Below are 22,382 nucleotides of genomic sequence, written 5' to 3' on the forward strand. Positions count from 1 at the left end.
CGAAGGCGTATTTGGAAGGAGAACTGCTGGGTGCAGGAGGATTTGGTTGTGTGTTTGCTGGGATACGGAAAGAAGACGGATTGCCAGTAAGTCTTTCCATTTCTGTTTTTACTCTAGCCTTTGACCAATGTTCTACACAATCAGAAGTAAAGTTGATCAGTGCTCCTAATGTTCAGAAGGTAATCAATAACTTAACAAATTTTAATCTTCTAAGCTTAATTTGCAGTCAATTGCTGCCAGGTATTAGTCATAATCTTAAATATTAAAACTGAACTCAGGAATGTGTTCACTGGTAGGTGACTGTGCCTTTTGAAGGATGCTGATTGTTATACGTCTCTTGACCTCCCTTTATTCTGACATATTTTACTGCTAATCTTGACATGGATCACTGTAGAATTGTGAGATTGGCAATAAAATTGCAAAGCTCTTATTCAAAAGCAGTAATTACTGCTCTTTCATGCATGTCTAAAATTATATAACCTCACAAGCCAAATGTGTCTGAAGACCTCTTTTAGTTACTTCATGTATGTAAATGATTTCATTTAATTGTACATAACACATTCATCTTTCCTCAGGTTGCAATCAAGTTTGTCTCCAAGACAATGCCCTATGAAAAACTGCAGCTTGTAAGTTTCTTTATCATAATATACATCCTACCTATTACTATAACCTAGCACACATACTAAAAATCAGATTTCTACAAAGATAGTATTACAAAGGATGGCGTTATAGCGTGTGGCACTTATTCTTTCCTTTTTGTCCCATACTACAGACAGGATATGGATGGCTCCCCACTGAGATAGCGCTGATGGTCCTTGCAAACACCAAACCTTGCTCAAGAATCCTCAAGATTCTGGACTGGTTCGAAGAGCCAAAACACTATGTTGTCATTCTGGAACGGCCTGAACCATGTCTGGACCTCCATGAATTCTCCAGCAAGCAAGGTGGATGTTTGACTGAGGTCGTGGCTCGCCATGTGATGTTTCAGCTGATGGAGGCGCTGACACATTGTAAGAGCCAGGGGATACTGCACCGTGATGTCAAGCCAGAAAACATCCTTATTCAGACAGGCACATGGCAGGTCAAGCTGTTTGACTTCGGTTGCGGAGACCTCGTCAAAGACTATTACAATGACTTCGCAGGTGTCTGATTTGAGACCATGAGTTCTTGGTGGCAGCAAGTACTGTGACTCTTTTTCTAAATCTAAAGTATCTTTGTTAACAGGCACATCTGAATATGCCCCTCCTGAGTGGTTCATCCAGGGGCAGTATCGGGCAGACCCAGCTACCGTCTGGTCTGTGGGAGTGACACTGTACAGGCTGGTGTGTGGCTGTCTGCCTTTCAGGACCACTGAGGAAACAAAAATTGGCTATTTGTTCTTCCCTGAAAGTCTGTCTCAAGGCAAGAAAGTAGAAAGACTGATAAGCTATGGACTAATTAATAGCAGACTGAACTATACCTTATACACAGACTTGAGCAGAGAAAGAAGTGTTCATTTATTTTAATGTATTTTATTTTATGACTATGTATTAATTAGTCAATATGATAAAATTGACAGGAAATGTGTAGAGTTACAAGTGTGAGGAATTTCTAATGTACTCTACAGCATTTTCTTTAAAGGATTATTTATTATAAAGCAGGTTCTTTATGGGGTTAAGTATTAGATTCTTCTTTCTATGTCTTATTGATTCATGTACCTGGGTATTGTGTAACAGAGTGCAGCGATCTGATCCGTTGGTGTCTGAGACCCAATGAAGAAGACAGACCCAGCCTGGAGGAAATAGAGTTTCACCAATGGTTTTACTAACCAGATTTCTGAAGGGCCAGTGTACAGGAGACAGGGACCACTGCACTAACCTCCTCTTAAAAAATTGTAATATATCTGAACTTTTGTTAAGACTTGTACAGAACTTTTGTAAAGAATTTCTAATTAATTATATAACTGTAAATACATCTGAATTCATTGTACAGAATCCTTACCTTTGATCTAAAATGAGTTTTTTCATTTTTCATTATCTTATTATTTTTGTGCTTTATTTAATAAAAGAATATTTTTTGTTATCATGGATAAGTGTGTAGGAAGGTCAGGGCAAAATGAGAGCATTACTATTGCTTCTGTAAGAAATTACTTGATATGTCACTCCCAAATATTTGTTAGAAACAGCAAAAATGAAAAATAAACACAAACATGTCATGATTGCTGGTGGTGCACAGTATAAAATTCCTGTCTTTAGCTTTCTTTGCAGAGCAGACAATCCTGCCCACTAACAGAGATTTCCCAACAAATCCCTCCTCCACAATGTCTTCAATTCACATAAAGGATTTCTTTCTATTTAAAACATTTTTCATGAAATTAATTTTTCATCTATTAACCATCTATCACTGTACAGGGGTAATTACTTTCCAACATTCATTATCATGGCTGTGATTGGCATAATACACCAGAATTTTTATAAAGAAATGTTCATGAGAGAGTATCTTTGTTTATGAAATAAACCAGGGAAAGAAATTGTCTTTCATCCGCAGCAGTGGTTTAATGTGATGGTAATTATGAAAAAGGAAAACAATACACAAATGCACACCAACTTTTGTGGGTGCCACACTTTCAAAATAAAGCTGAAAGCCTGCAGCTTTATCTCATATTCATTACTTAACTGTAACTCCGACGTATATGCTGTGGTTGACAGCTGTTCTTCTTTCTTTCTGATTTTCTACAAGAATTATAAAAGTTAGCAACACAGTCCAATTAGCATTAAAGCTTCACTATAGTTAACTACACCAGTTTTTATGCTGTATGTTAATAGGGGAACACACCATTTGGCCTAGTGACACTGCTGGGGTTTGTTCTGAGTCAGATCACTGGCGGAAATACCAGAGCAACCTGTTGATGAAGGTCACATCAAACTGTGTGCTTGTGTTGCAAGGATGACACAGAAACTGTCCCAAGTCTCCATGTTAACCTTTGGTGTTTCCTTTAATCTAAAAATATGGAGTTTCAACAATGACTAATCTTAAAGATAAATCTGAAGTTAATTGCTCATACAGAGGCTTGACATGATGGGAACAGAATAGCATGCTGCTAACATATAAACAAAGGAATAATAGAGAAGTAGAGGTGTTGTGTTGTGCAGGACGTGCTGCCAGGAACAAGCTGTGCACAAGTGCTCACTCCTCAGGAGACACAAAAGGTACTATGTCCTTTGTGCAGCACTTGATCATTAAATAAAACTTACAAAGCCTACTAGGTGACTTATGATTCTTCCTGAGGAAGTTTTTGGATTAAAAAACCTCGAAAATTATATATATCTCCTTCTGCGTGACATAATTTGTTTTACACCGAATCATACAGTGATTCAAGTGTTACAAGCAGTATTATTTGAGCTTGTAAGAAGTTTAAATCCAGTAGATGGTGCTATAGCACTTTAATAGACTACATGCAGCTATCCCATTGTGAAGTGGACACAGCATACTAGTTCATGACCAGTGTCCTGGCTGTAACCATGAGCAACACCAGTGCTTCTACACAATTTACTTTACACAGTGATTTGTCTTCCTGGCTGTCTTTGGCGATTACGCCAAGGGGTTTTATATGGGGAAGATGCAAAATACATTTATGGCCAAGACACATCCACCATCAAAGTACCTTTTAAGCACCATCCATCATACCTCTGCAACATGCTATTCCTGGAAATGATAGTAGCATTTGACTCTGTGGCACGACCAGTATGGCAGCCACCATAACTGACTTCCCAGCATTTGAAACAAGTTGAATCTAGCCCTAGAAAAAATGTTCTGTTTAAAGTAAGTGCATATACTAAGCTGTTCTCCAAAAGCTGACTGCTTGTGTTACATGAATCCCAAGATCTTTGCAGAAAGAATGAAATGACTTCATGCCACATCAGTAAATGTAATGAATTATTACATATGTTAGTTTTTATTATTAATTATTTAATATAATGAAAGTAATTCTAGGCTTAAATCTATTTGCAGTGATACAAAACCCTGTCTCAAAAAGGGGTGTAAAGCAATGCGACTATCTGTAACTGTTTAAACCACATACATTCTGATTTAAACCAGAAGTGATCATTTTCTGGATCAAAATGTTTTTTTTTATTTTATGTGAACTCTTAATGAGTAGCTCTGCATAACATGGGATAACATGGGTGTTTATTATGTTATATGTTGTAACAGATTACAACAATAGACCTGTATTACTATCAGAGTTCCTTTAGTTTTTGTGTTGATAACATTCCAGAAATATCCATTATCCATTATGGAGCATTTCCTAGCCATTTCTAATGGCTATATGACTTTCTGCCAAGATTTTCTATAAATCACAATGGAGAATGTTCATTTAGGAATAATTTAATGATTATTTAAAACACAGGTTGTTTATGTGAGATTTATGGAGCAGTGGCTCAATAAATACAAGCATATTTCTTTTGTTTCTACAGTAATTTGATAGCAATATAGATTTATTTTGAAGTTTATTGGACTAAAATAAACCAAAGGAATAGTGCTTTTTACAGCATATTATGTTATGTGCACGATATATCATGATCATTGTCTTTTCCCTGTGAGTAGAGTTGCCAGAATTATGGATTTTATACCACACACCATACAGGGGTTGTATGGGAACCAGTGAAAAAAAACCTCTCATTAATCCTGGTAGTCCATAGTTTGTTTACAAATGTGTATATAGTTCTGTAACAACACATATTAATAAAAAATATTTGTGACTAAACAGACAGATAAGTCATGTAACCTGGAAACCACTGAGTATGCATTTCAACTCTGGAGAAAATGGCTGAAGGAAAAGGGCACAATGGGAAGAGACAGTACATTTTTAAAAATATGAATGGGTCACTGCATTGAATGCTTTGTACATAAGAAGTGCTTTTGCTCCAATAGCAGCTTGAAAATATGTTAGGTCCGAATTTAACAGGGAATTCAAATTCATTTTTGAAAGGTCTCGTCAATCTGTTTCTGTTATATGACTCTCAACTAATACAAGCATACAGAAAATAGGACCAGGTTGCCAAGATGGCTACCATGTGGACAGATGTAGTAGTTGAAAATGGCAGCATTAATTGTCCGGATTTGTACTAAAAATAATGTAAACATTATGTAAGGACAAATCACTTGGGTTTACACTGGAAAAATGACCAACAATGGTGTGGTGGCATAATAAAAATCAGAGATACAACAGCACATTCTAGAGTATTTTATAGCTATTCCACAAGTTTGGCTATGATTTACTTTTAAAGTGCATTAAAGAACAACATTTTGTACTTTTAATCATATACTGTAAATTTTATGCCTAATATTGTGTAATATACGTAAAGAAGTACAAAGTTAGTTCCTGAAATCAATTGTTGTAACAGATGTAAACGGCCGTTCCCATACAAACCTTTCTGTTTTACATTCTTTTGAGGTTACAATGCTATTTGTCATGTTGCCAATGACATGATGTTATCTAAGATTTCAAAGAACATTAAACCTGTATAGGTTAGAGCTCCTAAAATTAAAATGCAAATAAATGGTCATACAGAAGCATATCCACAGAGACAGCTATAAACTGTCCCTCCAAAAGCTAAGCAACATTCAGATATCCATAAGCAGATGTGTATGTTCTTGACCCATGCAAAATGCAAACTAGGGTGTGTGTGTGTGTGTGTGTGTATGTGTCTCAGTGCTCATTGTAGCTTTATAGGAGAAACCACATTCTGCAAATGTGCAAACACAGTCTGAAGGTGCAGGGTCACACTTATGCAGATGATACTATATCAGCTAATATACACCAGAAGAGGATTCGGGGTTGTCAGGCTCTAACAGTCAATCTATCATTTTTACCAATCTGCTGTGAAATGGAAGTTCTGCCGATGGTCGTCGTCCTCCATGCTTTGTTCTTGCATCAAGGTAAATTCTGCACTTGACATTTCTTTGGCAGTCTAAGATTCATGGTTAGTGTGTGTTCAACTAGAGCGAGTCTAAAGAACCTCTTAATTTTTTTCCTTGTGTTCAATACAGCAATTACACGTGTAGTTCTTACTGATGTTCTAAAGAATAAAAGGCTTAAATAACAGGCCATGCACTTCAAAAACAACTGTCACTCTGCCACATAAAAAACAAGTCTTTGTAAATCTATGTCATTGTACATTTTGCAAGAGCACTGCTTTAGTGCATTATAATAGCTGAAATAGTTGCATTGTGTAAACGCTCATTCCGCAAACCCAACTAAGATGGAGTCTGTTTATTATTAAGAAATATTCACACATGATTTTTTGCGCTGTTTGTATGAGCACTTTAGCTTACAATCCACGTACTACATATTATCCAACGTTTTATAGTTTGTATCTGGAACTTAATTATATTAGATATAATTCTATAACAAAAACTGATATATATTCACAACATTAACAATTTAACAATTAACAATTGTCTTTTGAGTAACATTATACAAAGACTTGTTTGACATTTTCTCATGCGTCAACTTATTTTATTTCGTAAGAGTGAATTCTGTAAATTGTAAGATCATATGCATGGCTGTGATGTATGATTTAATGTGTGTATATATATATATATATATATATATATATATATATATACACATACATACATACACATATATACACACACACACATACACACACATTATATATATATACAATTTACAGAATATATAATAATTTATATATATAATTTACAGAATTCACTCTTACGAAATAAAATAAGTTGACGCATGACAAAATGTCAAAGAAGACTTTGTATAACGTTACTCAAAAGACAATTTTAAAGTTGTGAATATATATATATATATATATATATATATATATATATATTTATATATATATATATATATATATATATATATAAAATATTATGAATTTGAACCCCATATCAAACCCATATAATGAACGTTTATGCCATTTACACACAGCTTACATCTCATACCCACTTTACATCTCATACATACTAGTGATATTGTTTTTAATGAATATACAAACCTGAAAATACAAGTTAATACAGCATAAAGTAAAATAAAAACTAAAGAAAAAAAACATTTTAGATGGAATTCCCTACTTTACGTTTTCACTTCTGTCCGCAATGTTTTCTGTTAGAAGAAAAATAAAATGATTAATTCTACAAATGTTTGTGTATATGCATCATTTGGGAAATAAGATTTACAAAACCGTTAAAAACATTTTGCTATGCTTATTCTCTAACTTGAATTTGGGAAAAGCTCTTTAAGATAATAATACTAAAATGGCGCGTAGAGAAATGTCACAGTGTATAAGTGCAAATTATATGCTCCATTTATATACTTCGTACATACAATACTATAAATCCACCCAGCACAGCTTTTTAAATACTCTATCAATTAATAATAGAGTAAATAAAAAAAATAAATAAATAAAAAAATCAAAATAGAAATTAGAACAAGAGAAATCCAGCTTTTTGAGTATTTTTCGCATTACAGCCTAGGTCTGAAAACATGGGTTTATATTTTATATTAATTTTATTTATTAATTTTCACACATTTTTGGTTTTAGGACTCCAGAGTGCAGCCATTTCTTCGAATAAAAATGAGACCAACACTACAATAAGTAACGGGCTTGTGGAGAAAAGGAGTAAGTAGTATTACTGCTATAATCAAAATGGTACTTTTGGAAAAACAGGATCTTTTCTGAATTAATTTTAGTAAACAAATGCAAAAGAAAGATTAAAAATGTTTTATTACTAAAACATTATTAAGAAATACACTATTGTTATAAAAATACATCGACATGCTGGGACATAGCGACATTTTACTATGCATATGGACAATATAAGAAACATCCACACTGCTGTAATAGAGGTGTGCTAATCCAGGACTTACACTATAAAGGACCCTGTGTGAATCGCCTCAAACAAAATCTCACAGGATCATATCAGGAACTGAATGACGATACCCATATCAGCTTCCTTTCTTTTGCAATAACATCAACATTCACTAATATTGCCTAATGTTGCCATTTATACTACAAACCTTCTTATAAAAGGAAAGAATATGTTTTCCACAGTGTCCCCCTGTGCCACAGGTTGACATTTCCACAGGAAATGACTCACGGGATGTGGCTGTGTTGCAGTTTATTTCTTGCAACATAGCGTACACAACTCTATTGTATCAGCATCAACAAAAGCCTTTTACCTTCTTAATTAGAAATGAAAGTAACTAAAGCACACAGAAAGCACATGACTGTACATTGCGTAAAAAGATATATTAACTTAAATATAAAAATATTTATTTGGATACAAGAACAGTGTAGGTGTTGGTTCTGCAATAGTCCCCACAGAAACCAGGCTAAAGTGAACAGATTAGATACTCCTTAAGTTGTATGCATTAACATGGCATGCAGGAGGCTATGTATGTGACCTTGAGGAAAATCTTGTGTGCCGCAGCTAAGAAACAATTTTCCCGGAAAGAGATGTGCAGTACTTAAAAGGCCGAAAACAAGATGCAAATATAAAGAAATATAAAATCTTGTATTCGGTATGTTATACCTTTAGGAAAATATCAAAAACATAATTTTAGTACAATAACCACTCTCAAAACACTCAATTAAAGCCTCAGCTAGAATGGAGTGAATTTGCCATCAACTGACACAGTAACATTTGTTCATATACAGTCCCTTTCGCTGACCAGGTTTTAATTATTTTTATTTATTATTTCAAATCAGATAATATGTACTTCAAAGTAATAAACAGTTGTTATCCAAATAGCTTTAAATATTATATTACCAGGAGTCTCTTGCCTGCGGTGGAAAGAACTTAACAACCTAAATGTATTTTGAGTTACCTAAACTTAAAATTAATGCTTTAACTGCAGCTTCACTAGTTCACTATATTTTAATTCCATACAATCTTTATTTTTGATGAGAAACCGGTTCAAGCAGGTTTCATTTATGTTAACTGGCTGACTATTAGTCGCACTTGCTTTTCATATATTAAGATTAAAAATGTTTCTCATGGGGACGACGACACACACACACTGTGTTCTGACTTGTAATTTCAGTAAAATAATTTTTAGCTACAAATCCTTTGAAAACCTGTTAACTTTATGAAGAGCACTTTAGTTTGACTGCTTCTCCATTTTATAGGAAGCAGTATTTATTTATTTCCAGATAGATTTTCACATATTACCCATATTTTCCATTTATATTTATGTAATGTTTCTGCATTTGCTTTTGGCATAGCATTTTATCTCAAACAACAATTTTATAATAATAACTGCAGTAAGAGACCTTATTTCAACTTTTTCCTCTAGGCCCTGGAGGTAGCCTGCATACAGCCAGTGTCTCTGTGGACTGCTCTGAGACTCTGTTGGCTTTTCAACATAGCAGGTGGGTGACTTTAACTCTGACACGACAGAGCAATGAGGCAAAGAAAGACATGGCCCAGCTCTGTGAAGACCTTGGCTGTGGAGGAGTCTTTGCTGAAAATGGTACAGCATCTGTGAATACATGCCTGTCTGACTGCACCATCGAAAACTCCAACCTATACAACTGCACAGAAGATGCAGCAGACAACTGCTCCAACATGGTAGAGGTGGCCTGTGGTGAGTCCTCTAAGCATTGGATCTATGCTTGTTGTTGCAGCAGGTTAGTCTTTCTGACATTGTGTAACTTTCACAGCATGGCAGGCTGTGCAGTTGATTGGAGGCAGTGACAGATGTGCAGGTCGCGTGGAGCTGTTTGGTCCTGGAGGCTGGGGCTCAGTGTGTGATGACGGATGGGACTTAAAAGGAGGAAACGTGGTGTGTGCCCAGTTAGGTTGTGGCACTGCTTTAAGGGTAATGGGAGAGGCTGGGGATTTTGTAGCCGGCTCTGGACCTATTCATATCATTCATATAAACTGCAGTGGGACAGAGAGAAACCTTTGGCAGTGTGGTACTGAGATGAACAGAGGCAGAAACTACTGTGGCCACAAAGAGGATGCTTCAGTGGTGTGCTCAGGTACTAATCAGTGACACCTTCAAAGAAAGAATGCATAATTTCTTGTCTATAAATGTTTAGTAAGAAGTATATGGTACGTAATATTGTAGACCAATGTCCACCTCCTTTACCATCAGACCACAAGTTTCAGTGCCTGAATATAGTCTCAGCTTGCAAGGTCTACTGCAGAATGTTTTCTGTTACAATGACTGCACTGCTGATCACAGACTGACAATGATCAAAGAACACTCTTGTTTATTCAGATGCATTTAAAACTAATCACATGCATTTCTTCTCACACAGGAAGTTCCCACATACAAGTTACCACAGTTAATACATTCATGACAAATGTCACAAACTGGACAACAGGTGATGCTCACACTCTTGAACAATAGGATATTTAGTTTAAACGTAAAGAGTGTTAATTACCAAGCATATATCTGTCTTTAGATGCAAAGAGGTATATCTCTGTAGTGTGATGCTCTGTTTCTTTTCAGAGACTGTAATAGTAGTAGATGCTGATAACAAGAGCGGTGGGATTTCACCACCGGTCCTGGGTTGCATTGTGCTCTCTGTCACTCTGCTCTTATTGTTGCTTTCAAATGCTGCTCAGTGTGCATACTACAAAAGACGAAATGGCAAGTACATGCAATCTCCTCCAATTTATTTCAGTGTCTTGTTTTGTATTGCAGCGTTTCATGACTGAGGTTAGAATAAAGCAAGGTTTCACTTCTCACTTGGTGTATGTCTTTGGATTGGCAGACTTGTAATGATGCAACAATGACCACATAATGCAATAACATCAGGCAATGTATGAAATTTAATGAAAAGGAATTCCTCTTTTTGTCCTCCATGAGGATTTTGTTCTACTTCCTTTACAAATACAAATTGTTTTCAATTTAAATTCAACAACTCACCAAGCAGACAATGCGAGTGGAATGTCAGGAAAATAATCCTCCTGTTGCAAACAAGTTGACAAGAATGACACTTATAAATCTCATTTGATCAAATCTTGAATTGTGACTGCTACAAATAAAATCAGGTTTAGGTTATTTCACTTGAAACCACGTTTGTATTTATAACCACTAAAGTGTGGGTATAAAGAGAAACATTATAACATCAAAAACTTCATTCTTTTAGGCACATCATTTCTAATTTTATGTCTGAGATGTTAGTTATGCAATACAAATGGAAAATGTAAATGTAAACTTTAAAATACAACAGTGGCATGCTGTTACCACAACAAAGCAGTTATTTTCCGATAACAGGATTTGTATTTTATGAGAACAGTTTGCCAATGATGCATTTTTTTTACATTTATTAAAAACATATAATATGTTTTAAAATCTGTTTATATGCACTTAAGGTCATAGAACGTTTGTAAAACAAAACAAGACAAAACAGTAATCATAATCCGTCCTTAGACCTTCCTGTGGCAGAAAACTTAGTTCTTGTAATTTGGTGTTTATTTCATATGGTGCAACAGCTATGCTATAAAGTCAAATGTTTATGGAACCCTGGAGATCACATCTATATAATAATAGCACACAATAGCGCAGTGCAGGTTAGACACTAGTATTTCTCATGGTATTTTAAGTCCCTGGACAGCTCTGTAACTTTTTTATACAGCAGTAAGTGATGCAATACTAACAAAAAGCCCTACTTTGGGCAAACATGTTAATTCATGGACATGCTTTGGAGTTACACAATTGAAATAACAGTTCAAATATATGATAGATGATGCTTTCACTATGCAGCCATTCTAAATAAAATGTTTTTCCACAGGAGGCCCTGAAGTCAGGGGAGCATCACAAGCTTCACAGCGAGATAATTCTGACACTTCAAGTGACTCAGATTATGAACATTACTACAACCCTCACCTACCTCCACCTAGGCCTGAGAATAACTATGAACATGGTAAGATTCCACTTGCATTGTCAAATAACTGATTATTAATATCAGATATAAAAAATATTTTGAATCCTCAGCAAGTCCTTCAAATTTTTGTCATATCTGTGAATATATTATTAAAGCATATCAGTGTTACATTGGCCACATCAGTTCTGATTAATAATGACAATAATGATTAAAAACTATGTAAACATTAAAAAGCAACAGGATTTTGAGCTGTCAGACTAAGAAGGCCGCAGACTAAAAAGTGTCTTTGAATCTTTGCAGACTTTGATGATTGTGTTAGGGTTGTCGATTGCAATAAAGAGCAAAGAGGATTCTGTGAAGGAAGAAATGCTGTGCAAAGTAAGCCATGTTTTAAGACACTGCATAAGTTTCCCAAAAATTACTAGGTTGTGTCATTTTTCCTAATACTTTTTTTTTTATACACAATCCCTTAACTTAATAACAGAAACAATTCAGCCTGGTAAGAATTCTATTAGAATCTTCAGAAATCCTGCCCAAAAGTATTGTAACAGCAAGACCAAGTCTTTTGTTTTTGCTGTAGACTGAAGACATTTACATTTGAGATCAAAAGATGAATAAAAGACACATTTCCCAATATTTACAGCTAAATGTGTTAAACAACTTAGAACATAGCACCTTTAATGGCAGACCAACCCAATTCTTAGGTAAGCAAAAGTATTGGAACAGACTCTCTTAACTTCATTAACACTTAATATTTGGTTGCATATCCCTTGCTTGATATAACCGCATCAAGCAAGCAACTAATTGACATCACCAAACTGTTGCATTCTTGTTTTTCAGGTTCGTACAGCAATTCCTTTTTTAAATTTTTGGTTGTTTTTCTTTCTCCCCACAACTCACAATGTTTCTGTAATTATTTGCTGTGGTTTTCCTCTCTCTGGTCTTCAAACTGATTTATTCTTTTTAACAACAAATGAAATCTTCACAGACGAAAATCCAGTGCTCAAAACAAGAGTAGACATTCAGCTCTATTAATCTAGTAAACAATCTTACAGTCAACCACATGTTCCAATATTTTTCCATACAAAACGCGCGAGTTAAAAAAGGTTCAATGTTCAATATTTTAAGTTTTTTAACACATCTCGATCTATAAATTAAAGCTAAGATTCTGATCTATTGTCTCATAATCATCTCAAACACAAATGTCTAGAGTATATAGAAAAACTACAACAAAAATTGCAGCTATAAAATAAATCATACCATTTCAATGGCACCTGTCAAAGGGGCGAATATATTATACAACAAGAAAATGGGAAAGCATTAGGATCTGAGCAACTCTGTCTGTCTGTCTATCTATCTATCTATCTATCTATCTATCTATCTATCTATCTATCTATCTATCTATCTATCTATCTATCTATCTATCTATCAATAATGAAATGTTTACCACTGATGACATTTTTCACTGTGTATAGCACACACCCTTGATTCAGAGAGCACATCCTCAGGGGAATGTTATGAAAAAACTGAAATTCAACCAGAGGAACTTATGAATCCAGGTCTGGTGAAAAAAAAAAGTCTCTTTCCCTTTAGTACCTATATTTTGCTTGGGTAGGCAACACAGATTCTAACCTTTTGGGTTTTTTTAATTAAAGCAAAAGTTAACCAGCTTTATCCTGAGTACTGCATACAGATGTCACCTATGCACAATACCAGTGAAGCAGCTAAAAATGACGGTAAGTTAATCGGCATTATTTACTTGGCGATGTGAATGATCTAACACTGTTGTTGAAATCCCAGTGAACATTGCAGGGGAATTTTCTTCACTTTCTGTTTTAGCAGAAGACTCGTTTGATTCAGACAGCACGTCCTCTGGGGAATGCTACGAAAACACAGAAGTGAATGCCAAACCTTGTGTCCAGCCATGTGAGCCCACAATTTAATTAACTGACCATTAAAACCAGCTATATCATCATATCTTCAGTGAAATGTAGTATGTTAGAAAAAAAATCACAGCTTATATATTTCGACATCTTCTGTTTCTGTCTTCAAGTGGAAGGAGACCCATTACTTCCTGAGCAGCCTCTCCTGAGTCACCCCATACCTCAGCCGACAGAAAACTGCAGTGTTTTCCAGCCATGCTCTCCTGATCAAGGTACTTCTCCCATGTGTAACATCTCTGCTGAAAATTCTGTTATTTCCCAAATGACTCAGGCATACACTGTCTCATTCACAAGTCATACACTAAAACAATTAGACAGCAAAGTTTATTTATTCTGCCAATTGAAGTCCCCTAACTGGTATGCAAAAACCCTCACTGGCCACTTAGCATTTACAGCACTAAGCAGATGCCCTTTTCCAGAGCAATTACAGAAGTGCTTTGTCTTTATCAAAAAATCCATCATCATGCTAGTTCACCAGCTCAGGGACTAAGAGTAACATAAATCTAAAAAACAAAGTGGATAGTGTGTAGATGAATTAAAGTCCTTACTTAAGAAATACTAGTGAATTTAAAAGGTCTGCACATACTACTGGTAAAATTGCAGGCTTTTGTGGTGTAAAAATTTAAACCAAGACAAATCATGCCAGATGACTTGTTCCACATTTAATGTGATATAGCAACCAATAAAATTCAAGTAAATGTAATTATCATACATCTATAAACAATGAAGTGATTCTAATTAACACTGAAAGAGATTAGGATTTTCTTAACATTATCTGACTGTCAGAGCCACGCTATGTAAAAAGAAAAAGCTTATAAAGCTTGTACAGCATCTCATTGTCAAAATATAGAAAAGAATTCCCAAAACACTAGATGTAAAATGGAACACTATGAAAGTCGACATCTAAAAGTGGAGAAAATGGGCCACCACATCGAATCCTGCATCCAAGACTGACAAAAGGACAAGACAAAAACTTAGAGAGGCTGCCAAGAGACCTAAAACAACAATAAAGAAGCTGCAGGAATATCTGACAATTACTGATCACTCCCAGAATGTGGAAACAATCTTCACATATCTGGGCACCACAAGACAGATTATCACCCAAAGAACACCCTACTGATGTTGACTCATGGTGATGGCAGCATCATGCTATGGACCTGCATCTCTTCAGCTGGAACTGGGCCTCTAGTTAAGATAAAGGGAATCATGAATGCACGCCTCTGTTAGACAGCTGAAAATGAATACAAATATTCCACCTGCCAGCAAAACAACAATCCAAAGCAGAAATCCATATCAACAAAGGAAAGGCTGCAGCAAAAGCATGCCCCAGTCAGATCCCAGGTCTAAATCCTATCAGAAACCCGTGGAATGACTTGAACAGGGCTATTGATATGAGAACCCAATGCAAATTAATAAATCTGGGAAAAAAGTTATAACATGGTGCTTTGACAAAGTATGCCAGGACAGAGAAGAGCCTTAATGTCCAGTCTTAAAATAACAAGAAAATTTGAACAAGCACCCAACTGCCTGCCTGTAGATTTTAATGGCCTGATCTGAGGCAACAGTGGGTACAGTCTAAGTTTGAAAAAAGACCAGAAGTGGAACCTGAAGTGCTCTTCTGCCTTAGTTTCTACTAATTTAAAACAATTCATTGAGTTTTCTATGAGATTAAAGTCTGTGAAAGAAGTCTGTGTAGTAAAGAATGTGTAACCAGTGTTGTGTTCGGACTTGGAGCAATGTTATGGTCTTTGTATTGGCAGAATTGTTGCATATAAGGATCACATATAGCAACATCAGATAGCATACATTAATGCAGATTTTGTTCTTCTTGTTAAGCTGTTATGCACATTTGAAACAGTTTGCATTTCAATCGAAAATGTGGTTTATTCTCTAAAAGGATTACACACCCTAAAAGATCAAAATAAAGAAATTACCTACTAGAATGCCATTAAAAGCAAGAGACAGATAAATCTGATTGAATTTTAATCTTAAATTACAGATACTTCAAGCAAAACCTTAAAATAGTTTACGTTTTGTTTACATGAACCCAGATTTGCCTTTATAAACAATGTATAGTATAAAACACAATCTAAGAGTCTGATCAACAAGAGGCCATTCGTTTGCATGCTGTTACATTTATTCATTTATCATGTACATCATAATTTCACTATATTGCTCTACTGAAATAAAAAGCGATGAATTTTGTTTGATGAATTTTTCCACCATGTACAGCTGATGCCCTTGATTCAGAAAGCACATCATCAGGGGAATGTTATGAAAACATAGAACCTGAAATGGAGAACCTTCTAAATCCAGGTCTGGTGATAAAACAGTTTCTTCTACTGTCCCTTTAGCATCTGTAGGGCATTTTACTAAGCAAAATGTTTAACAAAATAAATGATGATGCTTTTTCTTTCCCTAATTAAAGCTGTAAACCAGTTTTCTCCTGAGAACTGTATACAGAGGACACCTGTACACAATACCACTGAATCAGCTAACAATGATGGTAAGTAACTTGGTCTTTTTTACCTAATGATGTAATACTGTTGATGAAATCGAACACTGAAGAGTAACTCTCTACACTTTCTGTTTTAATAGAAGACTCGTTTGAGTCAGACAGCACAGCCTCTGGGGAATGCTACGAAAACACAGGAGTGAACGCTGAACCTTTTTTTCAGACATGTGAGCACAAAATTTATTTAACTGACCACAAAAATTGGCCATATATCTTCACTGAAGTGTTGTATGTCAAAAACACGCAAAAAAAAACAGCTTATAACTTCAGACACCTCTTGCTTCTGTCTTAAAAGTGGAGGGAGACCCATTACTTCCTGAGCACCCCCCCATGAGTCACCCCATACCTCAGCTGGCAGGAAACAGCAGTGTTTCCCAGCCATACTCTCTTGATCAAGGTACTTCTCCTATGTGTAAAAACATGTCTGCTGAAAGTTCTTATTCTCAACTGACTCAGTCAAGAGATACTGGCATATGTACAAGTCTAATACTCTAATAATGAAACACATTACTTGGAAAAAATTGTGTATATACAGCTCTGGAAAAAAAAGAGACCACTGCCCAATCTCCAGATTTGAACCCTATTGAAAACCTCTAGAATGTCATCAAGAGGAAGATGGATGGTCACAAACCATCAAGCAAAGCTGAGCTGTTTGCTTTTTCGCAAAAAGAGTGGTATAAAGTTCCCCAACAGCAATGTGAAAAACTGGTAGAGAGCATGGAGCCAAAACACATGCAAATCAGGGTTATTCCACCAAATACTGATTTCTTAATGTTATTTAGCCAAAGCATTAACACAATTTGTTTACAAATTATTTGCATTTTGTTTTATTTCAGTTATTAAAGCTCTGCAAATACTGCATGATCTTGGTTTATTTTGATGTGTTGTCATTTCCTTTAAATATACACTCGAAATAACAATAGTTATATTTTGAATTTAGGAGAAATCTTGTCAGCAGTTCACAAAAAAATGAAACAAAACTGTTCATCTCACCAATACATGAACCTGTAAGAAAAAACATAAGAAACTGATTATTTTGCAGTGGCCTCTTATTTTTTTCCAAATTATATATATATATATATATATATATATATATATATATATATATATATATATATATATATATATATATATATATATATATATATATATATATATATAAAAAAAAAAGCTGCAACCAATTTCATAAAATCATACAGATACTGGTCTAAGGCTTTAGTTAATATTCACATAAAACATCAGAATGGGGAAAAATGTAATTTCAGTAACATTAGCACGGTGGCATAGGTGTTGGTGCTAGAATGGTGCTGTTACGTGTATTTCAGATCTCCTGGGATTTTCACACACAAAGGTTTATAGGGCTTACACAGAATAGTGTGAAAAACATCCAGTCAGTGGCAGTTATGTGGGGTAAAATGCAACAGGTCAAGGGACATTTACTAGGATGGACTAACCAGCTACAAGACCACATTGAGTTCTACTCCACTCAGCCTAGAACAGACATCTAAGGCTACAGCTGCAAACTGCACAGCTGAAGATTAGCAAATCATCAATCAAATCATTCGACTGTCCAGTTTGGGTGAGCATTCCAAGCTGCTTTTTTGCTCACTATGGTAATGCATGGTTAGAGTGACTGTAGCCTTCCAGTTAGCTTGATACTGTTTGCCAATTCTCTCAACTAGAAAATGTTCTGCCATGTAGAACCGCCTCTCATTGGAGATTTTTACACCATTAACTTTATAGATGGATGTAAAGATCAGTAGGTTCTGAAATACTCAAACTAGCCTATCTGACACCAACATTTATGCTGCTATTAAGGTTATGGTGTGTTTGTGTATTAAGTGCATTTTGAATGCAGTAATCCTTTTAGCTTTCCTTTGTCTTTAGATGACAGCAGCACATCATCTGAGGAACCGTATGAAAATGTCGCAGAAATAGACAAGAGCTACTTTGCTAGAAGTGAACCATCAGTCCATTCCTCTTCAGACAGTGACTATGATGATGTCAGTAACTGGTGAATGCTGAAGCCGCCATCACTGACAAGCTCAGATCAAGACACTTCTCCATGAAATGGTTGCTATCATATTTATTTAGTTAGATGTTATATTTTAAAATAAAGTCTTTGCGATTTTCTATGTACATGCTCCTTTAATCTCTTTTGAACCGAACAAAAGTGTTTGACATTCTACAACAGTTTCAATAAATAGAAACAAATCTGTAACACATTATAAAATTAGACTTTATGAGAAGAAAATTTCTATAGGCAAAAAACAAAACAAAAAACATTTCAGTCATAGAGGCATTCAAAGCGCACATGGCCAAAAAAAGGGGGGGAACTTAACTTGCTACTTAAGTTTCATTTATTTGACTTCTGTTAAATATATATGCATTATGTTCAACTAAATTCTTATAAATGAATGAATTTCACTGCAAATGTCTTTAAAATCCACTTCACTCGTAAACAGCAATGTAGTATCTGTAATATATACATTAATATCTTACATTTTATATTATTTTATATTAGACACTTAATGCTGGAATGATGATTGCTCTAATGCTACATTAAACATCGAACTTCTATCTTACTATTTCCATTGTCTGGGAAAAAAGAATACAGAAAATGTCCAGCATCTTCTATTAAGTGGAAAGCACATGATGAGTGTTGATTGGTATCCCTTTTGAATAGCTGCAACTTGGGAGTCAGATACAAAAATCAGCAAGCTGTGTGTTGGCCACAAACCCACTTGAGCTTAGGTAGGTGTCGGAGTTCGGACAGAGCGATGGCAGAGTGCCAGCTACACTGGCAGGCATATGCCCGAGCGCCTTGCTTCCTCTTTAACTTCACTCCCAACTTGTTACAGTCTGGCATGTTGTTTCTACAAAGCACAATACAAAGTGTTGCAAGCATGTACAGACACACACAAGCATCTACAATTACACATACAATTTTGAATTTTCAATGCAAATCATTTCATCATCAGAATGGACACAGATTATCAAGCCTAAAAGTAACAATACCAAGCATAAAAGTGAAGAAGAATCTTTATCTGATCAATATACTAAGCAACGTATTTTTTCAAGGCGTCCCTGCTAATTATAAAGTAAACAGTTTTAGGTCCTAGTGACATGATAGTCATTGGTGGTGAGATTACAAGCTTATCTGTAACCATTTTCTACATCTCTTATCTTATTCACTTGTTTTGCTTGTTGCAGTTCACTTTACACTTGCGGCAGCTGCCTCTGACGAGAGTGGTTTATTCTGAAAAGTACTGTACTTGTACTGGCATTTTAAATCACAAACAGCGAATGCAATGTTTTATCATCGCTGCTACATGATTTATCTTTTTTAAGTCAGCTATGAACATCGATTGATTTTGCATACCTGGGGCACGTACAAAAATACACCACCACAGCATTCTGCGGGGGTAAATAGCTACATCGGAAAATCCCTCCCATTTGGCCCCATTATTTAAGAATGTGCTCTGCTTAAGTATGTCACTGCAGAGAGGGTATATTGGAATAATTACAGCCGTGATTATGTCACAGAGATGCTGAAAATAAGACTGCTCAGCGGTGAAAAAATAAAGCAACCAGATATAAAGCCCACAGTAAGAAATTGTTGCAGTCATGTGGAAAATGTACTCATCAGAGTTCTGTATTTTTATTTTTTCATGTTAAAAGCCATTCTTCTGTCACATTATCTTACTCTATTATGGCATACATTATTAGATTCATTTGCTGGATTTGTGCAATGACACAAACATTCGTTCAAGCTATGAAACAAAGGAGCAAATTCAGAAAACTGAACTTTGTTTATCTGCGCTTAAGCACACAGCACTTCATCATGCAGCACTACTGTCCTCTACAGGATAGACTCAAAACTACACTCAAAATCATACCTGAAAAACAGATAGTCACAAGAAGAGTCCCACTCCTGATCATCAAACATAATGACGCGAAAGTCACAAGATGTGCATCTTAACTGGTCACAAGCTCTACAAAAATAAGTCAAGTGTATTTAAGAGATTGAATTCCACTGTATTTTTTCTCTGTCTAATTATCCACAAATCTAACTTGACATCTGCATGCTTTCTAAGATTCTTTGTCTTATGTCCAGAAACGTCACTAATTACTAATAGGAACAGCATGGAGAGATATTAAGTTCAATTAATAGCTAGACATAATAACTTTAATCCTCAATTGTGGCATATGGTTTTATTAATTACTATTAAACACCACCGAATCAGAAACACAGATGACAGAGAGGTCGTTACAGAATAAAGCTTGCTGTCTCTCATAAGTAGGCTGACATTGCAGTGTGTGACGTGGAAGACTTTCATGTAACACTCACCTCTGCGTAACACTTGTTCCTACACCACTTGCTATAGAGCTTCCACCCAAATACACAGGGCAACACCTGTTTACAAACACACAAGCACAATTTATCTTTAAAGCCATATGATATATCTAATTAGACATAATATTTTATACCTTCGATGGAATTTAACTTTGGCTTATGCTTTAGTTTCACTGTTACTACAGGATTATGACTAAGGAACATTAAATGGTTTAATTCCTACACCAATTGATGACAGCACAGTATAAAATAAGGGTTAATATAGTATTAAGCCAGCACAGTTGTTTATGCATAATAACAATCCACTTACTTCTTTAAAGCTGTTTCAAAAGAAGACTTTGTTAAAACAGGTCTCTGTGAATTTGGGAAAGAAAAGGTTAGACAGTTTGCAAGGAAAAAGCTGATGTTCTCATGTATCCTGTATGCATTTAAAACCTACATATACTCACATGTGAAGTGGAGGCTGGATAATCATCATCTAGTATTTCCTGAAGCACAGCCTCAATGTTATTGTCCACTCCTTCAGCTTCATGTGGTTTTGAAATGCTGGCAGTACAAGAACACCATGGTTCAATGTCTCTTTCACACACACACACCCCATACATCCATACACTTAGTTTTGACTTTGTTACCTTGTTAATATTTGCAATTATTAGCTATTTTAACAGATTCATTAATTTGTAGACATAAAGTATTGATTGCAGAGCATCTACATAACTTGTAAGCCACCCACAGACATTTCAATGTCACTGCTGGACCTGCCAGACTTAAGTTAACAACCTTTTGTGGTCAGAAACAGCCACAGTTCACACCCCTGGTCCTACACACATGTTACATTTCCCCATCACATCTTTCTCTGCTCTAACACTCCCTGCAAGAAAGGGTTGGCATCCTGTGAATAAATGATGATATAGTAGTATGAGGGGGAAAATAAAAACAACCATACAGTCTCTGACTGTACCTGATACACATAGCTGATACCCCCAACACACACACACATTACTACTACTACTATTACTACTACAACTACCTAGTGTCACATTGTGATCAGGATATAATGGTGACTAATTTTGGATAGCAAAAGTCCTCAAGCAAAAGGGCTACAGTCATCAATTGTGTGCTGAAGAAGTCCTCTTTTTAGGAAGGATTACTTTGTGAAATGATCAGTGGGTGTAGATACATGGTAGACGAAATGTTACCTGGATGCAGGAAAAGCCAACTATCCAGAACATAATAACATGACATGTAGCTAACAAGCTAGATATCTTAACATGTATAACAAGTAAAAAAAACAAAAACAAAAAAAAACCTTGTTCATAAATTCTTCTTCAGCCAGGAAGCTATAGGGGGCTGCATGTCTCGGTTATGTGGTTATGTTAGATTTGCCTAAACACGTTAGCTGTATGCACTTGTAGACTGGCGACTATAGCGATAATTTTGTACCTGTGCACGTAGTCATTATTTCTTTGCGGTCTGTGGCTGTCTTGCTCGGCTTTAAAAGTGCATGAAGGCCGATGCGACAGCGAAATCTCTCGACAAAACATGGCTTCTACCTCGTCTAATAAAGCGTCCAAACTGTCCGCCATGTTGGGGTTATGTTTCAATCCTTTAGTGTGTTCCCTTCTAGTGATGTTCGACTCGTGAATGATTCGATCCTTTGAACTGATTCTTTTAAATGAATCGGTGAGCCAGTTCACAGATCCATCTGAATCGTA

General features: G+C 35.6%; 3 protein-coding genes across 5 annotated transcripts; 2 read left to right on the forward strand and 1 right to left on the reverse strand.

Moving 5' to 3' along the window:
- Positions 1-333: 333 nt before the first annotated feature.
- Positions 334-1,496, forward strand: LOC131356563 (serine/threonine-protein kinase pim-1-like). Its single transcript, XM_058395685.1, has 2 exons — positions 334-626; positions 773-1,496. Exons 1-2 carry the CDS (start codon positions 603-605, stop codon positions 1,148-1,150), a joined length of 402 nt encoding a protein of 133 aa, XP_058251668.1. The 5' UTR covers positions 334-602; the 3' UTR covers positions 1,151-1,496.
- Positions 1,497-5,709: 4,213 nt separating this feature from the next.
- On the forward strand, positions 5,710-18,335 carry LOC131360373 (T-cell differentiation antigen CD6-like). 2 transcript variants are annotated; one of them, XM_058400793.1, is made up of 17 exons: positions 5,710-5,919; positions 7,554-7,631; positions 9,308-9,598; positions 9,675-9,995; positions 10,278-10,343; positions 10,472-10,612; positions 11,760-11,891; positions 12,153-12,230; positions 13,328-13,411; positions 13,508-13,588; positions 13,692-13,778; positions 13,906-14,007; positions 16,028-16,111; positions 16,224-16,301; positions 16,394-16,477; positions 16,606-16,707; positions 18,198-18,335. In XM_058400793.1, exons 1-17 carry the CDS (start codon positions 5,733-5,735, stop codon positions 18,326-18,328), a joined length of 2,127 nt encoding a protein of 708 aa, XP_058256776.1. In that variant the 5' UTR covers positions 5,710-5,732; the 3' UTR covers positions 18,329-18,335. The 2 variants fall into 2 exon arrangements, with proteins under 2 accessions (XP_058256776.1, XP_058256785.1); XM_058400802.1 differs by having other exon boundaries at positions 13,695-13,778.
- On the reverse strand, positions 17,412-22,307 carry cfap418 (cilia and flagella associated protein 418). Of its 2 annotated transcripts, XM_058400815.1 has the most exons (6): positions 22,111-22,304; positions 21,117-21,213; positions 20,978-21,021; positions 20,662-20,727; positions 20,210-20,305; positions 17,412-19,186 (listed from the first exon to the last, which is right to left on the reverse strand). In XM_058400815.1, the coding sequence occupies exons 1-6, from the start codon at positions 22,251-22,253 to the stop codon at positions 19,024-19,026; spliced, it is 609 nt and encodes a 202-aa protein (XP_058256798.1). In that variant the 5' UTR covers positions 22,254-22,304; the 3' UTR covers positions 17,412-19,023. The 2 variants fall into 2 exon arrangements, with proteins under 2 accessions (XP_058256798.1, XP_058256807.1); XM_058400824.1 differs by lacking the exon at positions 20,210-20,305 and having other exon boundaries at positions 22,111-22,307.
- Between the last annotated feature and the right edge of the window lie 75 nt (positions 22,308-22,382).

This window comes from Hemibagrus wyckioides, linkage group LG01, assembly GCF_019097595.1.
Source record: "Hemibagrus wyckioides isolate EC202008001 linkage group LG01, SWU_Hwy_1.0, whole genome shotgun sequence".
NCBI lineage: Eukaryota > Metazoa > Chordata > Actinopteri > Siluriformes > Bagridae > Hemibagrus > Hemibagrus wyckioides.

What these genes read in the sequence shown, in the direction of transcription:
- LOC131356563 (XM_058395685.1), top strand. Translation starts at nt 603, where the DNA reads ATGCCCTATGAAAAACTGCAGCTT. An exon ending in CCTATGAAAAACTGCAGCTT is followed by an intron (nt 627 to 772) that starts GTAAGTTTCTTT and finishes CCCATACTACAG; the next exon opens with ACAGGATATGGATGGCTCCC.
- cfap418 (XM_058400815.1), bottom strand. Translation starts at nt 22,253, where the DNA reads ATGGCGGACAGTTTGGACGCTTTATTAGACGAGGTAGAAGCCATGTTT. An exon ending in AATAATGACTACGTGCACAG is followed by an intron (nt 21,214 to 22,110) that starts GTACAAAATTAT and finishes TTGTACTGCCAG; the next exon opens with CATTTCAAAACCACATGAAG. An exon ending in TTTGAAACAGCTTTAAAGAA is followed by an intron (nt 20,728 to 20,977) that starts GTAAGTGGATTG and finishes GTTTGTAAACAG; the next exon opens with GTGTTGCCCTGTGTATTTGG.
- LOC131360373 (XM_058400793.1), top strand. Translation starts at nt 5,733, where the DNA reads ATGTGCAAACACAGTCTGAAGGTGCAGGGTCACACTTATGCAGATGAT. An exon ending in TGAGAATAACTATGAACATG is followed by an intron (nt 11,892 to 12,152) that starts GTAAGATTCCAC and finishes GAATCTTTGCAG; the next exon opens with ACTTTGATGATTGTGTTAGG. An exon ending in TGAACCTTTTTTTCAGACAT is followed by an intron (nt 16,478 to 16,605) that starts GTGAGCACAAAA and finishes CTGTCTTAAAAG; the next exon opens with TGGAGGGAGACCCATTACTT.